Here is a 23248-nt window from a genome sequence, read left to right on the forward strand (position 1 = left end):
TCCAGCTCTGACACTTGACTCTCATTCCAGGTGACCTAGCTCTGTGTTTCTGGCCCTCCTCTGCCAAATGAATTGCCGGGAGTGAGGAAAGAAGCGAGGGAGAGGCCATGTGCTTCCCCCTCTATGAGACTAAGAGAATGCAGCCGTGTGCAAGACCCAGAGATCCCAGCTTCTGGGGCTGGAAACTTGGCTTTTTCTCTGAAGGAAAAAGAACGAAAGTGGGGAAGGTACTGAGGGGCAAGAAGGTGGGGGAGGAACGTGAGGGGGGAGGGGATGCAGAGAAAAGGGTAGATCCAAGAAGGCATAGGGAGGGAGGGAGGCGGATGAAAACTATTCCCCCCAGGACACATGGTCCTAGCCCAGCAAGGCCCTCCCTTGGTGCTGCCAATTCCAGCTGCCAGGCAGAGGGGAGGCCCAGAGGAGAGGGAAGCTGGGCAAAGGGGATGGAAGGCTTCCAGCCCAGCCTTGCCCAATTCAGCAGGCCCTGTAGGGGGCTTTCAGGGAGGGGGTTGTGACCCAGGCAAGGCTCAAGGAGGGCGTGCCCGGCTCTGGCAAGGCCTTCCGGGCAGCTGTGAATGTGTAAGGTTTTAAGACAGCCTTTCTGAAGGTAGGACCAGCCTCAGATGGGACTGGACCCGGTGAGCAGTGGGTGGTCAGGATCATTTAGGGATCATAGTCTGCAGACCAGGCCATAGATGCCCCCTGTGTGACCCTGGGCAAGCTCCTTCCCCTCTCTGGACTTCCATTTCTTATCTGCAAAATTTTGGGGAGGGATTTGAAACTTCAGACTGTCAAGGTTCTTTCCTGTTTCCACTGCAGGGGCGAGTGCAGGGTGGTGGGAGTGATGGAAGGTGGAGCCCTGGTGGTGAGCTGCCTTCTCTGGAATCCCCAGTCTTTCCCCTCCCTACCGCTTTGCCTCTGAGGTCACAAAAGCTGTGTCCCCAACCCACAGAAACACACACACACACATTTACATTTACTTTTTTAATCTAGACACTCAAAGGATGACAAACGCAGAGCTGGAAGTCATCTCCAGCTAGTCCAACTCTCCCCTCCTCCCTTTTTACAGGTGAGAAAACTGAGGCCTTGGTTTGGGATTTCCAGAGGCCGGGGTTTCCCGGCTCTCCCACCCCCGTATACCCCACCCCAACCCGGCCACTCCAGCGCCTGCTGCCCGACGGTCCGCGGCTCGCGGGCGAGGGCTGCCTGGGACTCCCGGGGGACCCCGCCGTCGGGGCAGCCCCCACGCGCGGCGCAGCCCAGCCTCGCCGCTAGGGGCCCGGCCGCGGCCGCTGCGCACTCACGGGGGGAGCCAGCGACCGAGGGCGGAGGCAGGGAGGGAGCGACAGAGGCTGGGAGGGGTGTTGGCGAGAGCTCGCGCGCTGTGTATGGTCTATCGGAGGCAGCTGACCTTCGAGGAGGAAATCGCTGCTCTCTGCTCCTTCCTGTAGTAACAGCCGCCGCCGCCGCCGCCGCCGGAGTCCAGGCCCGGAGCGAGAGCCGCGGGGCGGACAGCCGGCCCCGTCGCCGGACGGCTCGGCGCCACCAGGTGGGTGGCCCGCCAGCGGGTCCCGAGCCGCGCGCGCGGAGATGGGGCACTCGACTCCCACCTCGGGCCCGCGCGCCCCGGGGCTCGGAGCCCGACGGCCGGCGGGGGCGCGGGGACCGGTGTGCGGGACCGAGAGGGAGCTTTGGCTTCCGCGCGGGGCGCGGGACGCGGGACACTGGACGCGGACGCCGGGAAGAAGCCGAGAGTGGGCGCCGTCCCCGCCCGCGGGGAGCAGGGGGCGCTGTCGGGCCGGACAGTGGGAGAACGCGGGGGTCCGGCTGGGGCGGGGGGAGGCTCCGAAGAGGCAGCCTCTGTCTTCCCAGCCCTCCCTCCTCACCCCCCCCCCCCAGCCACGTGCCGGCGGGGACCGAGCCGTTCCGTGGGAGCCGTCGGTGCCCTAAGTTTGGGCTGGAATAAACCTCCACCTCCCGCCTCCCGCCCAGAAATTGGGACTCGGGGCTCCGGGCTGGGCGGGGGACCGGGGTGGGGGTGGGTTCTTGCAGCCCTCCCTAGAGGGCCCGTGGGCCTCCGCGTCAAGTTTCTCTTTCAGTTTTCTAGCTGTCCCCCCTCGGGGGAAGCCCCGGTGGGGCAAGGGGAGAGGAAGAGGGGGAGGGCACCTGACTTTCAAGAGCCCCTCCCCAAGCCTTAGCGGGTTCCTTGTTGGAGGGCAGGGCGGCCTTCCCCTCCTCACGGCCTTTCTTCCCGCAAAGGAAAGCGTGTCTGTGGGAGGGGAGGAGCCTGGCCTGACCGCCGTCCAGGGACGGGTGGGCATGGTAGGGCCAGAGGCGGGCGCAGCCCTCGCTCCTGTCGAGGAGAATCCTCTGCAGCCCTCTGCTCGCCCTAGGTGAACGGACATGGCGGGCTGGATCCAAGCCCAGCAGCTGCAGGGAGATGCGCTGCGCCAGATGCAGGTGCTGTACGGGCAGCACTTCCCCATCGAGGTTCGGCACTACTTGGCCCAGTGGATTGAGAGCCAGCCATGGTAAGTCCCCTGCCCTGGGCGATCATCTGCGGGGGCCTTACCACAGGCCCTTTGACCTTTAGCGCTTCTCTGTGTTTTGGTGTGATTCTAGCCCTTTCTGCCCCTCCTGCAGAAGGGGTGGTGTCCCTGGGAAAGGGGAACAGGGAAATGGGACCTTGGGAAGGGAGGGGGTGTTTCTAGACCGTGATGCCTGTGGAGTTGCCCAGAACAAGTCTTGTGGGCTCTGGAGTGCCCTTGGTCTGGAGCCTGGGATTTCCAACTCCCTCTTGGTGCCTGACCTCCTTGCCCAAGGAGACGCCATGGTAGTCTTCTCTCCCCTGCCCTGCCCCCAAGGGATGCCATCGACCCGGAGAATCCCCAGGACCAAGCCCAGGCCTCCCAGCTCCTGGAGGGCCTGGTGCAGGAGCTGCAGAAGAAGGCGGAGCACCAAGTCGGGGAGGATGGGTTCTTACTGAAGATCAAGCTGGGGCACTATGCTACGCAGCTCCAGGTGGGTGTGAACACGGGCTCATCTGCAGGAAAGCAGTGTCTGCCTTTTCTTTCCAGCAACCGAACCCCTGGGTTTTTTCCTGGCCTGGTCACTGACTCACCGTGTGACCCTGAGCTGATCGGTAACTTTTCTGCTCTTCAATTTCCCCCACCCCCTCTTTCTAAATCAGACCTGTCAGATTCCTTGAGCATGCTACAAAGCGAAGGGTGAGGTATGTTTGTCCCCAACAGAAGGGAGTTGGGTGAAGTGGCATTTGAAACAGATCAAGTGAAAGGGATGGAGGTAGATTGAGTCAAGAGTCCTTTGTTTGACAAAGGAAGACTGAAAGCTCCTAGAAATGAGGAATGAGGCAAGCAGACGTCAGGACTCTTTTAAAGGTGGGAGAGCTGCGGAAGTCAGGTGGACAAGGAGCAGAATTGCCCTGGAGGCAAGAGCTAGATAGAAGAGCATTGAATGAAGGATGTAGTTGTTCAGTTGTGCCTTCTCCTTCTCTGTGGCTCATCTGCAGGAAAGCAGAGAGGTACCAGGGATGATATAGGGGAGAGAGGAGGTTTTTGTGGAAGAAGGAAAGGGGTGTGGGTGGTAATCACAAGTCAAGCATTTATTGGAACTTACTTGTATTCCTCACAGAACCCTTCTTAAATACAAGCAGCAGGGTGCCAGGGAGATAAAAAGTCCATCACAGAAGAGGGAGGAAAAAGGAGAAAGCTGGGAGGAAGAGGAAGGCAAAATAGGAACCCAAGGCCAGGGCAACAGTAGAAAGTACCTTGGCCTTGGCATTGGATTCTCCAAGTCTTGAGTCATCTGCTCAGTTGTTTGTTTCTGGACAAGTACTTAACCTTTCTGAGCATCAGTTTTCTCACCTGCAAAATGGGGCTGATAGTTTCTGTGGACTTCAGGGAATCTGTGCTCTGAAAGTCAAAGGAGACAAAGTAGACTGGAGGAGCTTTGGAAACTTTGGAAACTGGGTTTCTAATGCACTGCAAACCAGGTATGAAGAGCTGGGTAGAGGGGAATCGAGTCAAGGAGGGATAGAGGTGTCTGGTGACAGTTCCTGAGGTTTCTTGAGGAAAGCTGAGGCAGAAGGTAGAGGAGAGGAAGTGTGGGGGGGTGCCACATGGCACCGTGGGGGGCCGTGATGGGAATGTCAGGAGGCCAGTTGTAACTGCTATTGGATTCTCTCAGAACACGTACGACCGCTGTCCCATGGAGCTGGTCCGCTGCATCCGACATATTCTGTACAATGAACAGAGGCTGGTGCGAGAAGCCAACAATGTGAGTGTCCCGTGGGTGTGGGGAGAGGAGCTGGGAAGTCCTTCTACACGCCTTTTTCTGCAGACAAAACTGTATTCTATAAATGCTGACAAGAGAACACCAAGGAGATAAGGGACATGGGCAAGTGTGAGAGAAGCAACAGCACATGGTAGTTACAGTCCCTGTACCTTCTCTTCAGGCCCTGGCTTCAGGCCCCCCTGCTCAGTCACTTACTAGCTGTGTGACTTGAACAAGTTACTTAACCTCACTGAGCCTCTGTTTTTTCAGTTGTAAATGGGGCTAGTAACAGTATCTTCCTTATAGAGTTAGTGTCAGGGTTAAATGAGATACTGTGTGGGCCACAGATAGACAAACAGACTAATGAAACAGAAAAGGAAGCCCTATACACACACACACACACACACACACACACACACCCTGCAAATTCAACCCTCATTAGACATGGGATCACAAGCCACCAGGGAGAAGAAGTATTTGGCGTTTAATAAATGGTGCTAGGGTTGAAGGGAGAAATGTTCTCTGGTGGTGTCTGTGAGGGGAGGTGGAGTTGAGGTCTGGGTTGGAAGAGAACCCTGGTCAGCTCCAAGAGGTGAGGTCCAGAGAGGCAAGAAGAGACTCATCCCCCAAGCTCTCTAATCATGAAGGCATTGAACATCTGCTTGAACAATGGGACAAATATTATCTTATCTAGAGTAAAGCAAGATGAATTTCCTTTTTTTTTTTTTTAAGATTTTATTTGTTTATTTGACAGAGATCACAAGTAGGCAGAGAGGCAGGCAGAGAGAGGGGGAAGCAGGCTCCCTGCTGAGCAGAGAGCCTGATTCGGGGCTTGATCCCAGAACCCTGGGATCATGACCTGAGCCAAAGGCAGAGGCCTTAACCCACTGAGCCACCCAGGCACCCCACAAGATGAATTTCATAAAGTGGCCGCACATGGGTAAAGACCACAGAATAGTGCCCAGAACATATTTATTTATTGCAGTGGATGCTGATTTCAGGAATTTTACAGTTCATTCAGTTAACATGTATGGAGGTCCTGTGGTGTCTGACACTGGGCTAGGACTGGACAAACAGACCAAAGCCTGGTCCCTACCTAAAAGGGATTCAAGCAATGATAGATTCTCTAGGAGTGAGTAGGGGTGAGCTTGGTACTAAGGGGGCATATTTGGAAAAAGTACCCAACTCAGACTAGGGCAGCCTGGCAGGGGAATGTCTTGAGGACAGGAGTGTCTAAACAGGGGGGAAAGGGGAAGAAGGAAAGGTGAACAAAAGGAACAAGAGTATTATATGTGTGGGCAGGAAGGCAGGAACCATCTGAACACATCTGAAGACCTGTAAAGGGTCAGTGATATTGGGGAGAAGGGAGCCAGTTGAGGAGCCCCAGTGGGTAAAGCCAGAGAGGAGGCAGAAGCCAGGTCACAAAGAGTCTTCTGGGAAAACTGTTGTAGCCCTTGACTTGTTGCCACCACAGAACTATCTGTAAACATACAAATGAATTCCACTCCAGTTAAGAAATACATGTCTAAAAGAAAAGAAAAGAAAAGAAATACATGTCTACAGCATACGTGTTGTCATGGTCACGAGGAAAATCGTTCCTTCTCCAAACCATCAGGCTGTTCTTGAAAACCTCTGACGTGCTACCCTTTGGGGATTTTGTGGCATACAAGACAGACAAGGTTCTAGCACTTGAGAGCTTATATCCTAGTGCGTGGAGGCAGACAAAATAGAAATAAAAACATAAAGGAATAAGACACTTTCAGATAAGGGTGTGGCTATTTGAAATTGGCCCATCAGAGAAAGCCAATCTGGAAAGGTGCCAGTTGAAATGCCAGCCTTAGGAAGTTTTGGTGTTAGAATGTTCCAGAGAAAAGGAACAACAAGTGCAAAGGCCCTGAGGCGGGAACATGTTTGTGTATTCAAGGAACGGAAAGTACCTGGTGTGCTTGGGCAACAGTCATGCTGGGGAATGGTGGAGGTAGGCAGAAGCTCTCCCCTAGAGCTAGGGAAGGAGTTTGGATTTTATTCTGAGAACAGTTTACTGGACAGGCCCTGATGACTGACTCTCAGCCAGTTGTGGAAGTAGTAGAGCAGACTGGGTCACTTAAATGGCCTTACTTATACCTCCCCTGTAACTTTCCTCAGTTACAAGAAGGTCTTGAGTAAGGACACAGATGCTGTGTGTTCACACAGCCTTGTTCCCTGCTGTGTCCCCAGCACCTCACACGGTCCATGGCATCGGGTCGATGAACGAATGTGGAACAAGGGGTCACCATCATTAGTCTGCAAACCCAGATAACCCCTGGCTGTGCTGAGTTCTACTCTCTCCAAAGAGGGCTTAGATGGACCCTGTTTGGGTGACTCTGGTGGAGGCCAGAGCTACCAACAGAAGTTTCCCCTATCCTTTATGAAGTTGCCATAATCTGCCAGGTCCCTTGTGTCCCCCTCCTTTCCAACTCCATACCAGTTCCAACCCGTGCTGCCTGCACTCTCCCCTTGCTATGTCCCCAGGGGAATTCTCCAGCTGGGATCCTGGTTGACGCCATGTCCCAGAAACACCTCCAGATCAACCAGACGTTTGAGGAGCTACGGCTGGTCACACAGGACACAGAGAATGAACTGAAGAAGCTGCAGCAGACCCAGGAGTACTTCATCATCCAGTATCAGGAGAGCCTGCGGATCCAGGGTGAGGCCCGCACGACCGAGGTGGTGTGTGTCACGAGGCCAGGAGTGAGGACCACTCTGTGTGCTCCTGCAGGGTCCGGGCTGTGTCTGTCTCCACAGAGCCTTACCCAAAGCTCTGGAGAAGTAATAGTTCTTACTGAGCTCCTGCTGTGGGCCAGACCCCAAGCTCAGCCCTTTGCGTGCATTTTTCTTTTCTTTTGCATGCATGCTTTTTCAATCCAGACTTTACAATAGTCCCAAGAAGTAGGTAGCTGTATTATTCCTATTTTGTAGATGGTTCTAGTTATGTGGCCTGGATTGCTTATAAGTTGCAGAACCAGATCTCAACTAGAGATAATGTCGTAAAATCCCAGTACTTTACTAAACAACATTCTCCCCCTGATTGTAGGTATTCAGTGAGTATCTCAATGACTGGATGAACACAGACAAAGTGTTCCCCACTCAGAGGGAGGACTTAGGTGGGGAGTCTTCTGGTTGAACCAGGCTGGGGAGAGGTGGGACTCCAGAAATGCCCCTTCTTGAGCCTCCCCGATAGGAGATGGAACTGGGAAGTGGAGGTGACAGTGAAACATTGTCCTGTCTCCTAGGTCTGTAGTTAGCCAGTGGCTATTGTGATAAGTGTGTGGGGAAAGAAAATTTAACTCAGAGCATATTAACTCCCAGTACGATTTGAGGAGTCTTGAGACCTGGTGCATCGTCCCCCAACTCCAGACTGACTCCAGAGGTGTTCCATCCCATCCTCTGGAGAACAGGAATTGTCAAGCTGCCTTTCCTTTTATTCTTCTTTCTCTGGCTTCTTAAGGTAAAGCCGTAGGCCATTGACTTTAGACCTTTCTTCTTTTCTGATACATATTTTCAGAGCTTTAAATTTCCCTCCGAGCAACGCTTTAGCTGCATTTCATGATTTTAACGATGCTGTATATTCATTATTATTCAGTTTTGAAATTTCTTTTCTGAATAATTATTTTGTCCACACATTATTTAGGAGTATATTGTTTAATTTCCAAGTATTGGGGTTTTTCCCCTTTTATGTCATACTGTTATTGATTTGGTTTGCATTTTATTATTGAATTCCACCATTGTCAGAGAACATACTCTAAATGATCTCAGTTCTTTTAAATTTATTGAGACATGTTTTATGGCCCAGTGTATACTGTATCTTGGTGAATGTATCTTGTGGACTTCAAAAGAGTGCATGTCTCACCATTGTTTCATTTAAAAGTAGCAATTTTAAGTTAAATAATGTTAACATAAGAAAGTTTTACTAAAAAAGTCACCCAAACCAACGTCTGTATTTTCCAAAACAAAGTTTAGTAAGAAGCATTGCTTTAGATTTTTACATATCTCTTTAATATGAGGCTTAATAGGAGATACCTAGGTCTTGCTTTCTTTTTTTAAAAGATTTTATTTATTTATTTGACAGAGATCACAAGTAGGCAGAGAGGCAGGCCAGGGTGGGTGGGGGAAGCAGGCTCCCCGTTGAGCAGAGAGCCTGATGCAGGACTCCATCCCAGGGCCCTGGGATCATGACCCGAGCCGAAGGCAGAGGCTCAACCCACTGAGCCACCCAGGCGCCCTGGGTCTTGCTTTCAATCTACTATGATATCACATATCTTGAAACCTTTAGAAAATGTCACTGTATTTCTATAAGAGATTGAAAGAGAAAAAGGCAAGTAAGGTCTTCTGACCTCATAAAAACAGTTTTAACTTTGTAGGCTGCCAGTAGAGTTCTTGAGAACCCTCTAGAGATCCCTAGTCCACACTTTGAGAACCACTGTGATCTCAGTCTTGATTGATTGATTTCTTTTTTTTTTTTTTTTTTTTACCTAATTGTTCTATCAAATGGTGAAAGAGAAGGACCAAAATCTCCTATTATATTGTGGAATTGTCCGCTTCTTATTTCTGTAAATATTTTGTGTATTTTGAAGCTTTGTTATTAGATGCATATAAGTTTATGATTATAATATCTTTCTGATTGACTGATACCATAATAACTATGAAATGCCCTTCTTGATCTCTGGTAATACCTTTTGCTTTGAAGTCTACTTCAGCCTTCTTATTCTATATAGCCACAAGGCATCTTGATAACATGTTTTTTAAATTTAAAATGTGGATACCATATCATTGATTCTTGCTTTTATGAGTATTCTGACAATTTCTGCTTTTAATAGAGATGTTTAGTCCACTAATATTTAACATACTATTTAATACAGTTGCACTGTATTAAACATTTTAATGTTTATTTTCTGTTTTCTCCCTAAATTTTTAATTATTTTCTTCCATTCCTCCCTTTTTAAAACTATTTGAATTTTTTTTTAGAATGCTGTTATGCTGTTTTATTTCTTTTTAAGATTTATTTAGTTATTTACTAGAGAGAGAGAGAGAAAGAGAGAGCATGCGGGGTTTGGGGCAGGGGGAGAAGGAGAAGGAGAGAAGCAGACTCCTGGTTGAGTGCAGAGCCCCATGCAGGGCTCTATCTCAGGACCCTGAATCATGACCTGAGCAGAAATCAAGAGTCTGATGCTTAGTTGGCTGAAGCACCCAGGTGCCCCTATGCTGTTTTAATTTAACTATTTAAGTTCTCCTCACCCTGCTCTGTCAGTGTTTCCCATACTCTGAATTCCTCAACGCGTTGCCAGAATCATAGTAGGTGTTAAGTAAATGTTGGTGGTATGATTCTAGCATGTCTTCCTCTGAATCCATCTTGGACTGACCCCAGAGAAAGGGTGGACCTCTTCGTAGATTAAGGAACAGGAGAATTCAGGCTGTCGGGTTTTTGGTTTGTTTGTTTGTTTTAAGATTTTATTTATTTATTAGAGAGAGAGAGAACATGTGAGGGGAGGAGCAGAGGAAGAGGGAAAAGCAGACTCCCCATTGAGCACAGAGCCCGTTGCAAGGCTCTTTCTCAGGACCCTGAGATCATGACCTGAGCAAAAGCCACACGTTCTGCCCCAGGCTGTCAGTTCTAACCCCAGTCTTTGATGGTTGATAGTACTTCCAGTCCTCTTCTTGGGTTTTCTGTTTCCTATTTATGGGTTTGCATTAGATTCTGCTTTGGGTTTCTACCCATCATGCAATGTCAGTTCAGTCTCATTTATCAAGTTGACTCATCAGAAACACAGACTATTGTTCTGTTTGTGCAAGAGAAGGCTCAACTCCCTCCAGTGGAGCAGAGAATTGCCTTCCATCTCCCGACCGCTTCCACAAAGTGCCAGGAGAGACCTAAGTGGGTCACTGGCCTTAGGGAGGTTGGGCCCAGGTATGGGGATCACCAGCACCCCCTGTGGGTGGCAGGATTTCTGAGGTGGCCTCAGACTACTCTGCTGTGTGCCACGGCTGGACGGTAGTCTTCTCTCTCAGTCCCCAGTCATGGGATCAGAACCGTATTTCTAGTTCTCCTCCAGTGCTAGGGTTTCCCGGGCTGTCTTGAGTTGCTTTCGTCTGTCCCAGCTTGTGTGTCCATGAGGCAGGGCCTCGGTCAGTGTGACATGGCCCTTGACCACAACATGCTGATGCTCCCATCTCCTTGTCTCAGCCCAAGTGAGGACACTGGGATACTTAGCAAGACGCTGGGCAGGCCGTGATAATCCCAGCGTGGAGGACAGTGGTTACCTTTGGAGGCCGGGATAGGTTTGCAAGCAGGGAAGGACATACAGGTGGCTTTCCTGTGGTTTCTTCAGCTGGGTTATCAATACACAGGTGTTCCTTGCATCACTCTTTCTACCTTCCCTGGGTCTGAAGTATTTCATAATAGATTTTTTGTTGAACGGTAAGGAGGCCTCCCTGACTCCCTCTTCGTGCCATGGATGAGAGCCCCATGCTAGCGTGGAGAGAAGCTGCCTCCCTGTCCTGAGAGAATCTTGCTGTTTCTGTGTTGCTGCCAGTGGGCGCTGGACATTCCCTCCCTCTCGCCACCTTCTCCTTCTGTCCCTGTGTGTGCCTGTCTGTGCCTCTCCATCTCCTTCTGGTTGGTCCGCTGAGCTCACGGTCACCCAGCCTGGACAAACCAACATGTTAGGCCCCTGCCAGCACTTGGAGAAACCCCTTGTTCCAGAGGAGAGGCTGCTGGGCTCCTGGTGGGGGACAGAGCCTGTGGGGCGGGGGCTTCCCTAGGCGGTCCTTCTGTGGCGGTGGGACTGAACAGCCCCTTGTCTCTGGCACCCTGTAACCTGCACTGGAAACCACGGCCCAGGAAGGACCAGCTCTGACCTTCAGGGCCCACGAGCCGGGAGGTTCCTTGAGCCTTTGGTGGATCATCACTTACTTATTCCTTGTCGGCTCACTGAGGCAGGGGCCAAGATTCTCCCATTTTGCACATGGGTAAACTGAGGCCCAGAAAAGGGAAATGATTTTCCCAAGGTTCCCCAGTTAGTAAACAGTGAGGTCATACATTGAACCAGGCAGCAAGGCTCCACACTGGACCCCTGTGTGGCGTGAGGAGGTCTGGGCAGGCAGCTGTGTAGACTAAGATGGAAGGGAGGCCTCAGGGGGGGCTGTGCCCCCAGGTTTCCATCTGCACAGTCCCTAAAGGGGAGATCACAGTCGAGAGGCCAGGGCCCAGAGCCCGCTCAGGTCTGGCTCCCTTGGCTGCTGGAGCCCCAAGTCGCCATCGGTCCGATGTTGGGCAGACCCTCAGGGCCTTGCCTCCAGATCAGGTATTGGTGTTCTACTGGGCTTCCTGCAGGAAGCCAGGAAATGATGGTCGCGGGTGTCCCATCGCCTCTTCTAGCTCAGTTTGCCGGGCTGAACCAGCTGAGTCCCCAGGAGCGTCTGAGCCGGGAGACTGCCCTCCAGCAGAAGCAGGTGTCCCTGGAGGCCTGGCTGCAGCATGAGGCCCAGACGCTGCAGCAGTACCGTGTGGTAAGTGCGGTCTGCGTCCTCTGCTCCCAAGCGCGGAGGTCCACATCCCGGGCCATCCGGGGAGCCCAAGAGAGGGCTAGGGCCAGGAGGAGAGCGGGACCCTGGAGAGCTGGAGGCCAGAACCTTCTTTACTGTGGGGAGCATGTGAGGCAGAGCGGGTTTGGGAGGGGGAGGGCCTGTGCACGGGGCCTGGTCCCCAGCCCTGCCTCCCGAGTGAGGGCTGTTCTGTGGGAACCCAGAAGGGCCTGCTGTCTCCACCTGCCTTCAGGAGCTGGCCGAGAAGCACCAGAAGACCCTGCAGCTGCTGCGGAAGCAGCAGACCATCATTCTGGACGATGAGCTGATCCAGTGGAAGCGGCGGCAACAGCTGGCAGGGAACGGAGGGCCCCCCGAGGGCAGCCTGGACGTGCTGCAGTCCTGGTAATGGTGTTTGGGGGTGGCTGGGGGCAGGGGCGCTGCTTCTGGTGACTCCTTGGGCAGCCAGCTCTCTCTGTGCTGTAGCAAGGCTTAGTTCACCGAGGATTCTGGCTCCTGATGCTGGCTTTGGGGCCCCCATCATGTGCCATGTGCCCAGGAAGGGAGTTCCTGTGCTGGGGAGGGGACAGGGCTGGGTATGCAGAGTGAGCCTCAGGCGGAGCAGACCGGTTCCGGGGTGCTGGTCCCGCGCAGCTCTGTGTTCCTGAAAGGCTTTGGGGTCAGGAGTGGTGGCTGAGGTGCAGAACCTTCCAGGAGGAGGGAGGAGCTGGGTCTTGGGGCATTCTCTCCAGACTGGGGCCTCTCGGTCGAGCCTGGGGCATGGGGTGATACCATTGTCCTCCCGGTGGCCTGGGGCTCCCGTGCAGGTGTGAGAAGTTGGCCGAGATCATCTGGCAGAACCGGCAGCAGATCCGCAGGGCTGAGCACCTCTGCCAGCAGCTGCCCATCCCCGGCCCAGTGGAGGAGATGCTGGCTGAGGTCAACGCCACTATCACAGACATCATCTCAGCCCTGGTGACCAGGTGATTGCTGCCTCCAGTACGCCCAGCTCCTGGGTGGTTGGCGTGGAGCAGGCCAGGGATGCTCTGCCCACCGGGGTTGTGGTAGGGAGGCTCTCGTTGGAATCCTTGTCTCTTTTGCCTTGGGTCCCCATCCCTCTCTGTCCTCAGTTGCAGTGGCTGCTTGGTGTTGACCTTGCCCAGTCTCTGTTGTGGACGCTCCATGGACTACCCTTGTCCGCCCCCCAGCTTGGGCCAGCTGCTGAGTCATGTCACTGCCTCCCCTCCCACCACCTCTTCTGACTCTCGGTGTCCTCCCTGGGAACAGGAGCTGTGCCGTGTGCCCTTCCTTTGCCTGCCGAGCCCCGGTAGCCTCCCCACGTCTGTGGGCAGACCCTGTCCCCTGAGTCAGCATCATGTGTGGTCTGGTCCCTTGTGTCCCCGCAGCACGTTCATCATTGAGAAGCAGCCCCCTCAGGTCCTGAAGACCCAGACCAAGTTTGCAGCGACGGTGCGCCTGCTGGTGGGCGGGAAGCTGAACGTGCACATGAACCCCCCCCAGGTGAAGGCCACCATCATCAGCGAGCAGCAGGCCAAGTCGCTGCTCAAGAACGAGAACACCCGCAAGTACGCGTTTCTCTCTGGACTGGGAGTGCCTGTCTATTCTGTACCTAAGGTTCTGGGTGATGGAAGCAGCTCAGCCTCCCTCCCTACAGCCGTGGTGCAGTGTCTCTCCGGTTCTTTCTGTCTGTCCTGGGATACACGTTGTGCTTCTTGACATGTAGTAGGTCAACATGGATTGCACTGCTGGCTTGTTCTGGTACCTGTGCTAATCCCTGGGACAGAGCTGCAATCCACACCGCACTTGGCTCTGTCTTCTTCGCCTAGCCCCCGCAGAGCTAGCAGTGGTCATGAGAAGGGGAGTGTGCACCAGGGGAGACAGAAGGCACCGTGGAAGTGGGTCGCGCTGGGGGCGGGGCAGAATGACAGTGTCAGGTCGTGGGATGAATGGGAGCAGCTAGGGAGAGCGTGCGGGGGCGGCCGGGGAGACTCTCAGAAAACATGGGCCTTATCCGAAAGGAGACTGTAGGAAAGATGACTGTGGCTGGAGAACCCAGGGCAGGATCCGGGGATCAGGGCAGGCCCGCACGAAGGATGCAGTGAATGAGGGAGTTACTGGGTGAAGTGGGAGACTGGGTCGTGTGTATTGAGAGCCTACTGTGGCATCTGGGAATAGGATGATAAAGAAGCCAGAGAGGTTCTCCTGTTCTTAGAGCTTACATTTTGGCTGGGGAAGGAGACAGTTCTATGCTTGTGGTAATCTTGCAGTGTCAAAAAGTGATAGACTCTAGAAAGAGAATGAAAGCAGTGACATCATGGCATCCAGATGGATGTTACCTCACCACATGAGGGGCCACAGAAGGGCTTTCTGAGGAGATGTTTGAGTTGAGACCTAAACAAGAGGGTTCGGGGCACCCGGAAGAGCGGGTGCCCAAGTCCTGAGGTAGCACCAAGTCCTGAGGTAGCACCTGTTTGCGTGTTCGGCAAACAGATAAGGCGGCCTGGATTGCTTGTCCTGAGTGAGGGGAGAGGAACCCAAGAGGCCAGGGAGCCAGGCTGGGTTTGACTCTAGGGTCCTTGTAGGCTGTGGTCATGGTTATTATTTTTTTTTTCATTTTTTAAAAAATTTATTTATTTGACAGAAATCACAAGTAGGCAGAGAGGCAGAGAGACAGGGGAAGCAGGCTCCCTGCTGAGCAGAGAGCCCAATGCGGAGCTCGATCCCAGGAGCCTGAGATCATGACCCAAGCCGAAGGCAGAGGCCTTAACCCACTGAGCCACCCAGGCGCCCCTGGTCATGGTTATTATTTTAGCTGCACCAGAAGCTGTCAGAGCCAAAGGCCCCTGCATCAGTCTCAATGCCGACAGAGTTGCTAACCTAATGATAGAGACCCAGAGCCCACCCTTGAAGACTTTGCTTTACACTCAGGCCTGAGACATGGAGAGAGAGAGCACGAGCAGGGAGAGGGCAGAGGGAGAACCAGAGGGGAGAGGGACAAGCAGACTCCACACTGAGCAGGGAGCCCCACGCAGGACTTGATCCTGGGACTCTGCAGTCACAACCTGAGCCAAAATCAAGAGTTGTCCACTTACCCGACTGAGCCACCCAGGCGCCCAGAGGGGAACACTCAAAGGGGAAGGGGGAGGGGCAGCCTCTCATGGCTGGGCTTTCGGGCATGAACACTGGGCCCAGGGCACACACAGAGCCACCCCCCTGGCCTGGGGCCCACGTGGCTGTGGGGGTCACCTCTCCTTCGCAGCGAGTGCAGTGGCGAGATCCTGAACAACTGCTGTGTGATGGAGTATCACCAGGCCACCGGCACCCTCAGCGCTCACTTCAGGAACATGGTGAGTCCAGGGCCTGACCCCTGAGGGGGGTCCGTCCCCCCGCCCCCCGGGGCCGAGTCCCCGTAACCAGCCACTTTTTCCTTGTCCCCCTCTGCCCTCCCCCACCACAGTCACTAAAGAGGATTAAGCGGGCTGACCGGAGGGGCGCGGAGTCTGTGACCGAGGAGAAATTCACGGTCCTGTTTGAGTCTCAGTTCAGCGTTGGCAGCAATGAGCTTGTGTTCCAGGTGAAGGTGAGGCCTCGCTCTCCCATCCCCCACAGGTCACCCAGAAAGGTGGAAACTTCCCTGAGGCCACCTGACTGGTTTGGGAAAGCCAGAGAGCTCAGAATGCTCACACGGTCATGGCCCATTGGCCCATGTAGCCCAGAAGGCTCTCAGAAAACCTGTTTCACTCTGCTGGTGCGTGCTTGCTGTGTTCTCATCTGGGGCCGGCCACAGAGCTTAAGTAATGGGCCAAGAAGAACTAGGTTTGGGGTTTTTTTGTTTGTTTAGTTTTGCTTTGGTGTCATTGGGAGGTTTCGTGGGTGGGATCGAGGGTGAGGAATGAGGGCTCGGTGTGGTCGTGTGCCTGCTACACTCATTCCTGTGACTCCCGTTAGACTCTGTCCCTTCCCGTGGTTGTCATCGTTCACGGCAGCCAGGACCACAATGCAACCGCCACCGTGCTGTGGGACAACGCCTTTGCCGAGCCGGTGAGTCCTCATGGGACCCCCATCTCAGCACCCCCTATCCTGGAGTCTCCCTGGATCGGCCCCAAGCCGTGGTCCCCTGTCAACCTTAGGGCCCCACTGGAGCTGAGGTGCGGTAAGGGACAGCTCATGTGAGCGTGTTGCCTGTGGCATGTCCCTAGGCTTCGTCTGGGTTCCGGGTCTCAGGAGGGGGATTTCCTAGGTCTATGAGCTTAGCTGTTGGGCTCTGGTCTCTGATCTTCCTTCTGCTTATGGTTTGGGTCCCTGACCTCTATCCCAGGCCCCTGGTCTCGGTCTCTATCACCATCTGCCCACCCCTGCTGCCCTGCCTTTTCTTTTCTTTTCTCTTCTCTTTTTTCTTTTCATTTCTTTTCTTTTTTAAGATTTTGTTTTTATTTGAGATCGCATGTGTGAGAGAAAGCACAAATAGGGGGTGGGGATAAGCAGGTCCCACACTGAGCAGGGAGCCCAGTGCAGGGCTCCATCCCAGGACCCTGAGATCATGACCTGAGCAGAAGGCAGATGCTCAACTGACTGAGCCACCCAGGCGCCCACCGCCTTGCCTTTCTTTTTCTTGTATTTGTGTCTCCTTTTCTGGCTCTTTCTTAGTCTTCTTTGTCTCTTGGTGTCTGTGGGCCTGAGAGTGTGGGTGTGTGCACGGGTGCGCGTGCGTGTAAATATTTCCTACTCCCTCGGTCTGCTTTCTCTTCCCTCCGCCTCAGGGCAGGGTGCCATTCGCCGTGCCCGACAAAGTGCTGTGGCCGCAGCTGTGTGAGGCTCTCAACATGAAATTCAAGGCCGAAGTGCAGAGCAACCGCGGCCTGACCAAGGAGAACCTCGTGTTCCTGGCCCAGAAACTGTTCAACATCAGCAGCAGCCACCTTGAAGACTATAATGGCATGTCCGTGTCCTGGTCCCAGTTCAACAGGGTGAGGGACCTGCCACCAGCTGCCTGCCCGGGGCCACCTGTGCCCCACCAGGCTTTCCCCACCTCACAGACACTTTCGTTCCTGGCCTCGGTCAGCAAACCCCCTCTCCATCCTGACCTGCCCTCTCCTACAACCAGGAGAGACGGGGGCTAATACACCAGGGAACGGAGGCAGGGGTAGCAGGAAACTGCACGGAGCTCTTTGAGCCAGAGCAGGACAGTGGAAGGAACCCGGGGCTGGGAGTCTGGATCCTTGAGTTCCTGCCCTAGGTTGGTTAACTAAGTGGCCAGGTCCTTCCTTTCTCTGTGCCTCAGTTTCCCCTTCTGTCCACTGGGGACAGAAGTGACTTTGGAGGTCTCAGCTTGCACAATTTTGGACACCTCCTACCCCTGCCCCTGTGCCTGAGAGGCAAGAGGCAGGTTTAGTCTCTCGTTCCCAGGCTGCAGGCTGGGGGCTGTGTCCATTTATGGCCCACTGGAGTGCAGGACGAGTAGGGTGAGGGATTGGGAGAGGTTTCCCTGAGGACAAGTTGGCACAGACTGTTCCCTGGGTCACCCGTGATGATGGGGCCACAAACCCTGACTTGGGGTTTCCTGGGGACTCTCAGGAGAACTTGCCGGGCTGGAACTACACCTTCTGGCAGTGGTTTGATGGGGTCATGGAGGTGCTGAAGAAGCATCACAAGCCCCATTGGAATGACGGGTGAGGAATGGGGGGCCCCAGGAGTGGGAGGCCATGGGCTCAGGGGACAGGAGATGCTGGACTGGTAATGACACTCTATGCTCCGTGCACCCAGGGCCATCCTAGGTTTTGTGAACAAGCAACAGGCCCATGACCTGCTCATCAACAAGCCCGATGGGACCTTTTTATTACGCTTTAGCGACTCCGAAATCGGGGGCATCACCATTGCCTGGAAGTTTGACTCTCGTGAGTGCCCTGGCTCCCATTTCCTTGCTCCCCATTCCCCATCAGGTCTGCATCCTTAAATGGTTTCCCCAGGGGAAAGACTGGAACTGAACGCAGAAGTAGGGGATAACTGTTGCTCAGAAATACATTCCCTTTCTACCATTTTCCATCATGGAGAACTTAAGATCACTGGCCTTGTGGCCTCCAAGAGCCACTGGGGGACTCCTTCAGAGGTTCTGAGTTCTCCCTTCTCTGCTCTGACCTAGTGTTGCTGGCGTCTACTTGCTTGGTTCGCTGGGAGAATGTTCCCTTGGTCACTTGCTCACCCTGTGCCAAGGAGTTCCAGACAAGGTGGAGGGTTGCAGTGCAGACTAGTAAAAACCCAGATGTCTCCACACACCAGATCTCAAACCCCATAACCCTGACCCTTCTCCCGAGGGTGGTGGGTAGTGGGAATGAGCTCGTTCTTTTCACAGCTGACCGCAACCTGTGGAACCTGAAGCCATTCACCACGCGGGACTTCTCCATTCGGTCGCTGGCTGACCGACTAGGGGACCTGAGCTATCTCATCTACGTATTTCCCGACCGGCCCAAGGATGAAGTCTTCTCCAAGTACTACACCCCTGTGCTCGGTGCGTCCTGCCCTGGTACTCCTGGGCCCTTCCGCAGCCTGTGGGCAAAGCTCTTGGGGCAAGACAGCAGGGACTCCCCATGAAGAGCCCCAGAGCCATGTCCCCCATGGGCTTGGTCGGTGGCTTGGTGTGGGGCCCATAGAGGGGATTTCAGGGCTCACAACCGAGAGGGAAAACAAAACCTCTGACCCAGCTTTCTTCTCTGTAAAGTGGAAAGCTGGGTGGATTCTCACTTCTGCACCCTTGGAGGACGAAGGGGCAGAGCTGGCCAGGATAATGATACCCACAGATAATGCACTACTCCCGTCTTCATCAGCTGCTCTCATGGCTCCCACCTTCAAACCTGCCCCCAGGTTGAATAAGGGAAGCAAAATGGACAGGTTTTTCCTCTTCAACTTGTCCCCAGCCAACTGTTGCGTTTGCTGCTTGGCATTGGTTCTGCTTCCTTGGCAGGGGTGGGGTGATGAGAGAGCGAGCAAAGGACCAGAAAAGAAAGGAGGAGGAAGGAGGAGATTGGAGTGAGGGGTCTGGGTGGCCCTTGGACGGGGTCCACGGGCAGGTGTTTATAGGAGTCTGGGGAAATCTCATCACCGCTGAGGCCTCACAGTGATTGGGTAGGAGGCAGACCGCATGCCGTGGGCTTCCACTACCTGGGAGCTCCCTGAGGCTGGTTCTCATCACGCTCCCCCCTTGGCAGCTAAAGCAGTGGATGGATATGTGAAGCCACAGATCAAGCAAGTGGTCCCTGAGTAAGTACCCAGGGTCTGGCTCTGGTCTCCTGCTGCCTCCTTTCTCTCTCCCCCAGCCCCCCTCACCGCTAAGCCCTGCTCTGCCCACTCACCAGCCCTGTGTAGCCCAGCCCTTTCTTCCCCCCTAAAACCTGGCTTAGCCCTGGAGAGGGAACTGGGCTTAGTCTCAATGGGACCAGGACCCAGGGCCTCACTCGAGCTGGAGTCCCAGGCCCAGTGGGCACTTTGCCCTTCCACACCCCCCTAAAAATGTAAAAAGGCCCCCTCACCCAAACCCTCCCCAGGCCAGCTGCTGCCCGGAGGCCGCTGAGGCTCTGCCGTGTTTCTCCTGCAGGTTTGTGAATGCGTCTGCTGACTCTGCGGGGGGCAGCGCCACCTACATGGACCAGGCCCCCTCCCCAGCCGTGTGCCCCCCGGCTCATTATAACATGTACCCCCAAAAGTAAGTTGTGTTCTGATGGGGCTCTGCGGGGAGGTACTGTGCACTTGGTCTCAGGCCGGGCCCCCAGAGGGCTGGTGGGCAAAGGGCCCCAGAGCTCCTGTGGGTTCGAGACCACCCAGGCAGGGCTCAGGCCCATGCTCAGGAGCAGAGAGGGAGATCAGCCAGTAAAAATGCAGAGCATAAGCTACATGTAGCAGGGTCCTTGCTTTGGTGCTGACTAGCTGTGTGACCTTGGGGAAATGATTGAGCCTCCCAGATGCTCAGTTTCCTCCTCTGTAAAAGGGAGGCAAGAACACCTACCCCATGGGATGGGAGGGGTGGGGGGGGCGGGACTGAGTCAGGTTACACATTTAGCTCTGGGAGGCTGTTGCAAAGGTAGCTATGGAAGGGGGCAGTTGTTATCAGGAGTTGGATGGGAACGGGGTATCACTTGCTCCTTTCTGGAGGTCCCAGAGAATTCATTCTCTGCTGAGCTGTGGGTGGCCCCAGCTGGGTGTTTGGGTGCTTGGGAGGCACAGGCTGCACTGGGATGACCGTAGGCCTGAGAGTCACAAAGACTGGAATTCCAGTCCTGAATCCAGTTGCCAGCCAGGTGGCCCAGAGCGAGTTTCCAGACATGGCCGAGTCTCAGGTCCCCCCTCTGTGGAGTTTGAGCAAATACGGGGCCTTAACGGGAGGCTAAGGACTGGGGTCACGTGGTTTAAAGGCCCCGCCCCTTGCAGGTGATCGGCACCTGGAGCCCATGATTGAGTGGTCTAGCCTCTCAGTGGGCAGGATTCACTGGCCCAACTACCTCGTTTTGCGGAGGAGGACAGGAACAGGGGAGAGGGACTCTGATCCCCCTCAGTGAGGCAGGGAGAGTTGAGACTAGAGCTTGAGTATCTGTCTGTCAATAAGCCATGACACGGTTTCAGCTTGAGGTCGGGGGTGGGGGTGGGGGGCGGAGGGGCATCCCACCAGAGCCAGTCCTGTTCCCATGAGACCGTGGTCTGAATAGGGAGGGGGCCAGAGGCATGCTAGCTCCCTCCGACCTCCTTCTCCCCCTCTCTCCCAGCCCTGACGCCGTCCTCGACCAGGATGGAGAATTTGACCTGGATGAGACCATGGACGTGGCCCGGCACGTGGAGGAACTCCTGCGCCGCCGGATGGACGGTCTGGACCCCCGCCTCTCCCCGCCCGCTGGTCTTTTCACCTCGGCCCGAGGCTCGCTCTCATGAACATTCGAATCCCACGCATTTGGAAACAACACAGTGTGAAGGGGTCGTGTTAATGGGGATTTTAGTGTCTCTGTGCATACTGATGCCTCCGCCCGTGCACGTGTGTGCGCACGCACGCACGAGGTGTACCTGCCTCGCCTTCGCCCTCCTGGGCTGCGGTGGCAGGAACCACCAGCTTGCTGCTCAAATCGAGGTCCCCACGAGCCCACCGGGCCTGTGACTGTTAGGGGAGGGGCTCTGCTTTTGCTGCTGTCGCAGGTACTCGAGGCGATGCAGGTCCCCTGTTCCTGCCGGGGGGGGGGGGGGGGGGCGGGGGGGGTGTCCTTTCCTGCTCGGTAATGCCTCCGAGCTTAAGTCATGCTCCGGAGTTAGCAGCTTTGGCTCCCAAACGTGTGTGTGCGTGTTTTGGGTGTGCTGTCCATTGTCATGCACGTGTGTTGATCTATTGGTTTTCTTTCCCTCAGGAGGGAGGCTGGGCTTGTTTTGAGTAATATTTTGTATTTTATCTAATGACATATGGACTGGAGACTGTTTGTTCGGGTCTGTCAGAGCTGCTCCGAAGTCAGAGCTGCTTGGTCTCCGGGCCTCCTGGCCTCCGGGCCTTCCAGTCTCCAGCCAGGGGACCTGTGCTTCATGTCTGTGGTGCTGTTGCCCAGTCCTGCTGTCTTTTCCCGTGATCGCCTCCCCTCCATCAGGCCACAGCTTTCTTTCCCTGAGGCTCTGCAACCTTGCTCCCAGGAGAGGTAGGAGAGGGGCAGGAGCTGATATAAGACGTGGGGGGGGGGGGGGCGGGGGGCGGTGAACAGAGGGCCAGGGACTTGTGGGGCTGACCCCCTCTCCTCCTGGGGAAAAAAACCTGCAGTGAGAGACTGCCGCAGAGCCACTTGCTACGTGCCTGTGGAATGCTGAGTGAGGGGTGAAAGCTGATCTCGTTCCCTTCTGCCGGGTGGACCCGGACCAGGCCTCATCACAGCTGCAGAACGCTGAGGTCTGAGAAGGCCTTGCTTCCAGCCTCGAGTGCTCGTCCCTCTGGGGCACTGTGACCTACAGCCGGGGCAGCTGGTGGCATAGGTTCAGAGTCCGAGGTTTAAACATCCCAAGGGAAGGTGGGGACCAGAAGAGGGATCCTTGTGTACTTTGTACATAGGCCACATATTTGTGTAAACAGTGTTTTCAAATAAAGTATTTTTTTCATAAATTTGCTGGCCTGGCTCCTGGGTGGGCAGACCTGGGTAATGGGGACCCCCAGTGGTGGGCCTGTCTTGTTGTTTCCCTCCCGTGTGGCTGATGCTGTCATGTTTCCAAAGCTACCACTCTGCTCCCTCTTCCGTGGATTAGGGGTGCCCACTAGCCCTGGAACGCAGTCTGTGCTCCTCAGAAGACAAAATGACTACCGCTGGAGGCGTTGGAGTGGGGGGTGGCAGGAATTCTGGGGCAGGGGCCAGGAGCATTAAGATCCAGAGTCTGGGCCTCTCCTAATCAGCTATTGCTTAGGCAATCCTGAAGCCCTTGGGGGTGGGGGGGCATGGTGGTAGGGGGAGGGGGGTGCAGCAGAGAACCTCACCAGCAGTCCCTCCTTGCCCCGCCTCTTCTTGGACACCAGCAGGTGGCACCATCCCACTGCCACCAGCCTGTTGAAAGGGACAGACAACAGGTGACTGTAACAACAGTCTCCCCATTTGGACCCTCTGGTGCCGACCCCCTGCCAGTCCAGAGGCTGTCACTGGGGCCCTGGGTGTTTGCAGGGGGTACGGGTTGTGAAGCCATGATGTTTCCTCAGAGCTCAAAGGAAGGGAAGAGGGGTTTGCAGCCCGCAGGCAGGCAGCGCAGGGGCCTGCACGGGGCTGGCGGGGGTGGGGTGGCAGAGAGAGCAGCCGCTAATCTCCCCTTCCATCTCTGCAGGGGCTGGTGGTGCGGTCTCCATGGTGCTTGGCACCCGGGGAGGGCCCGGGGAGGGGGTGGGGAGCCAGCCGAGTGGGTGCGTTGCTGTCTGTGAATTATCACCACCGGTCGGGCAGCCAGTGAAGTGTTTCCATTCATCCCCACGGAGTGAACTGAAGGGAAAGCGATAATGAAGCAACTGTGGGAGGGAGGCCCTGGGGCAGGGTGGGACTATCTTCACCCCAAGCCCCCTTAGGTAGCCCTTATCTGACCCGAGACAGGTTGGTGCAGCTTGTTAAAGGCCTGAGGAGTGGGGGAAGGAAGAGGGAGAGAGGCAGGGCTCCACGGGAGACCTTTATGCAGGAGTATGACCTCCCTAGAGGCCGCCGGCTAACATGATGGGGAGGGGTTGGGTGCCCAGGGCCCCCAAGATGGGCTGCAGAGACCAGCCTGGGAGCAGGGGCCCCCACCTCCTGTCAGCATCCAGGCTCAGCCTATGGGTAAGGCCCCCTCAGAACTGAAGTGGGGAGGGGAAGGGGGGGGACCTCCAGCAGCCAGATACAGAGCTGCCACGCCCTCA

At 55.0% G+C, this 23248-nt stretch overlaps 1 protein-coding gene across 1 annotated transcript; it reads left to right on the forward strand.

The window, feature by feature from the left end:
* The first annotated feature begins 1264 nt into the window (after positions 1-1264).
* Positions 1265-21985, forward strand: LOC309851221 (signal transducer and activator of transcription 5A). Its single transcript, XM_082706113.1, has 19 exons — positions 1265-1549; positions 2394-2531; positions 2865-3021; positions 4207-4296; positions 6805-6979; positions 11708-11838; positions 12107-12258; positions 12681-12836; positions 13260-13439; positions 15134-15221; positions 15332-15454; positions 15823-15915; positions 16635-16841; positions 17449-17543; positions 17638-17768; positions 18224-18379; positions 19077-19128; positions 19463-19570; positions 20625-21985. The coding sequence occupies exons 2-19, from the start codon at positions 2404-2406 to the stop codon at positions 20785-20787; spliced, it is 2385 nt and encodes a 794-aa protein (XP_082562239.1). The 5' UTR covers positions 1265-1549; positions 2394-2403; the 3' UTR covers positions 20788-21985.
* The last annotated feature ends 1263 nt before the right edge of the window (positions 21986-23248 follow it).

Source organism: Mustela nivalis (genome assembly GCF_964662115.1).
Source record: "Mustela nivalis genome assembly, chromosome: 17".
Lineage (NCBI taxonomy): Eukaryota > Metazoa > Chordata > Mammalia > Carnivora > Mustelidae > Mustela > Mustela nivalis.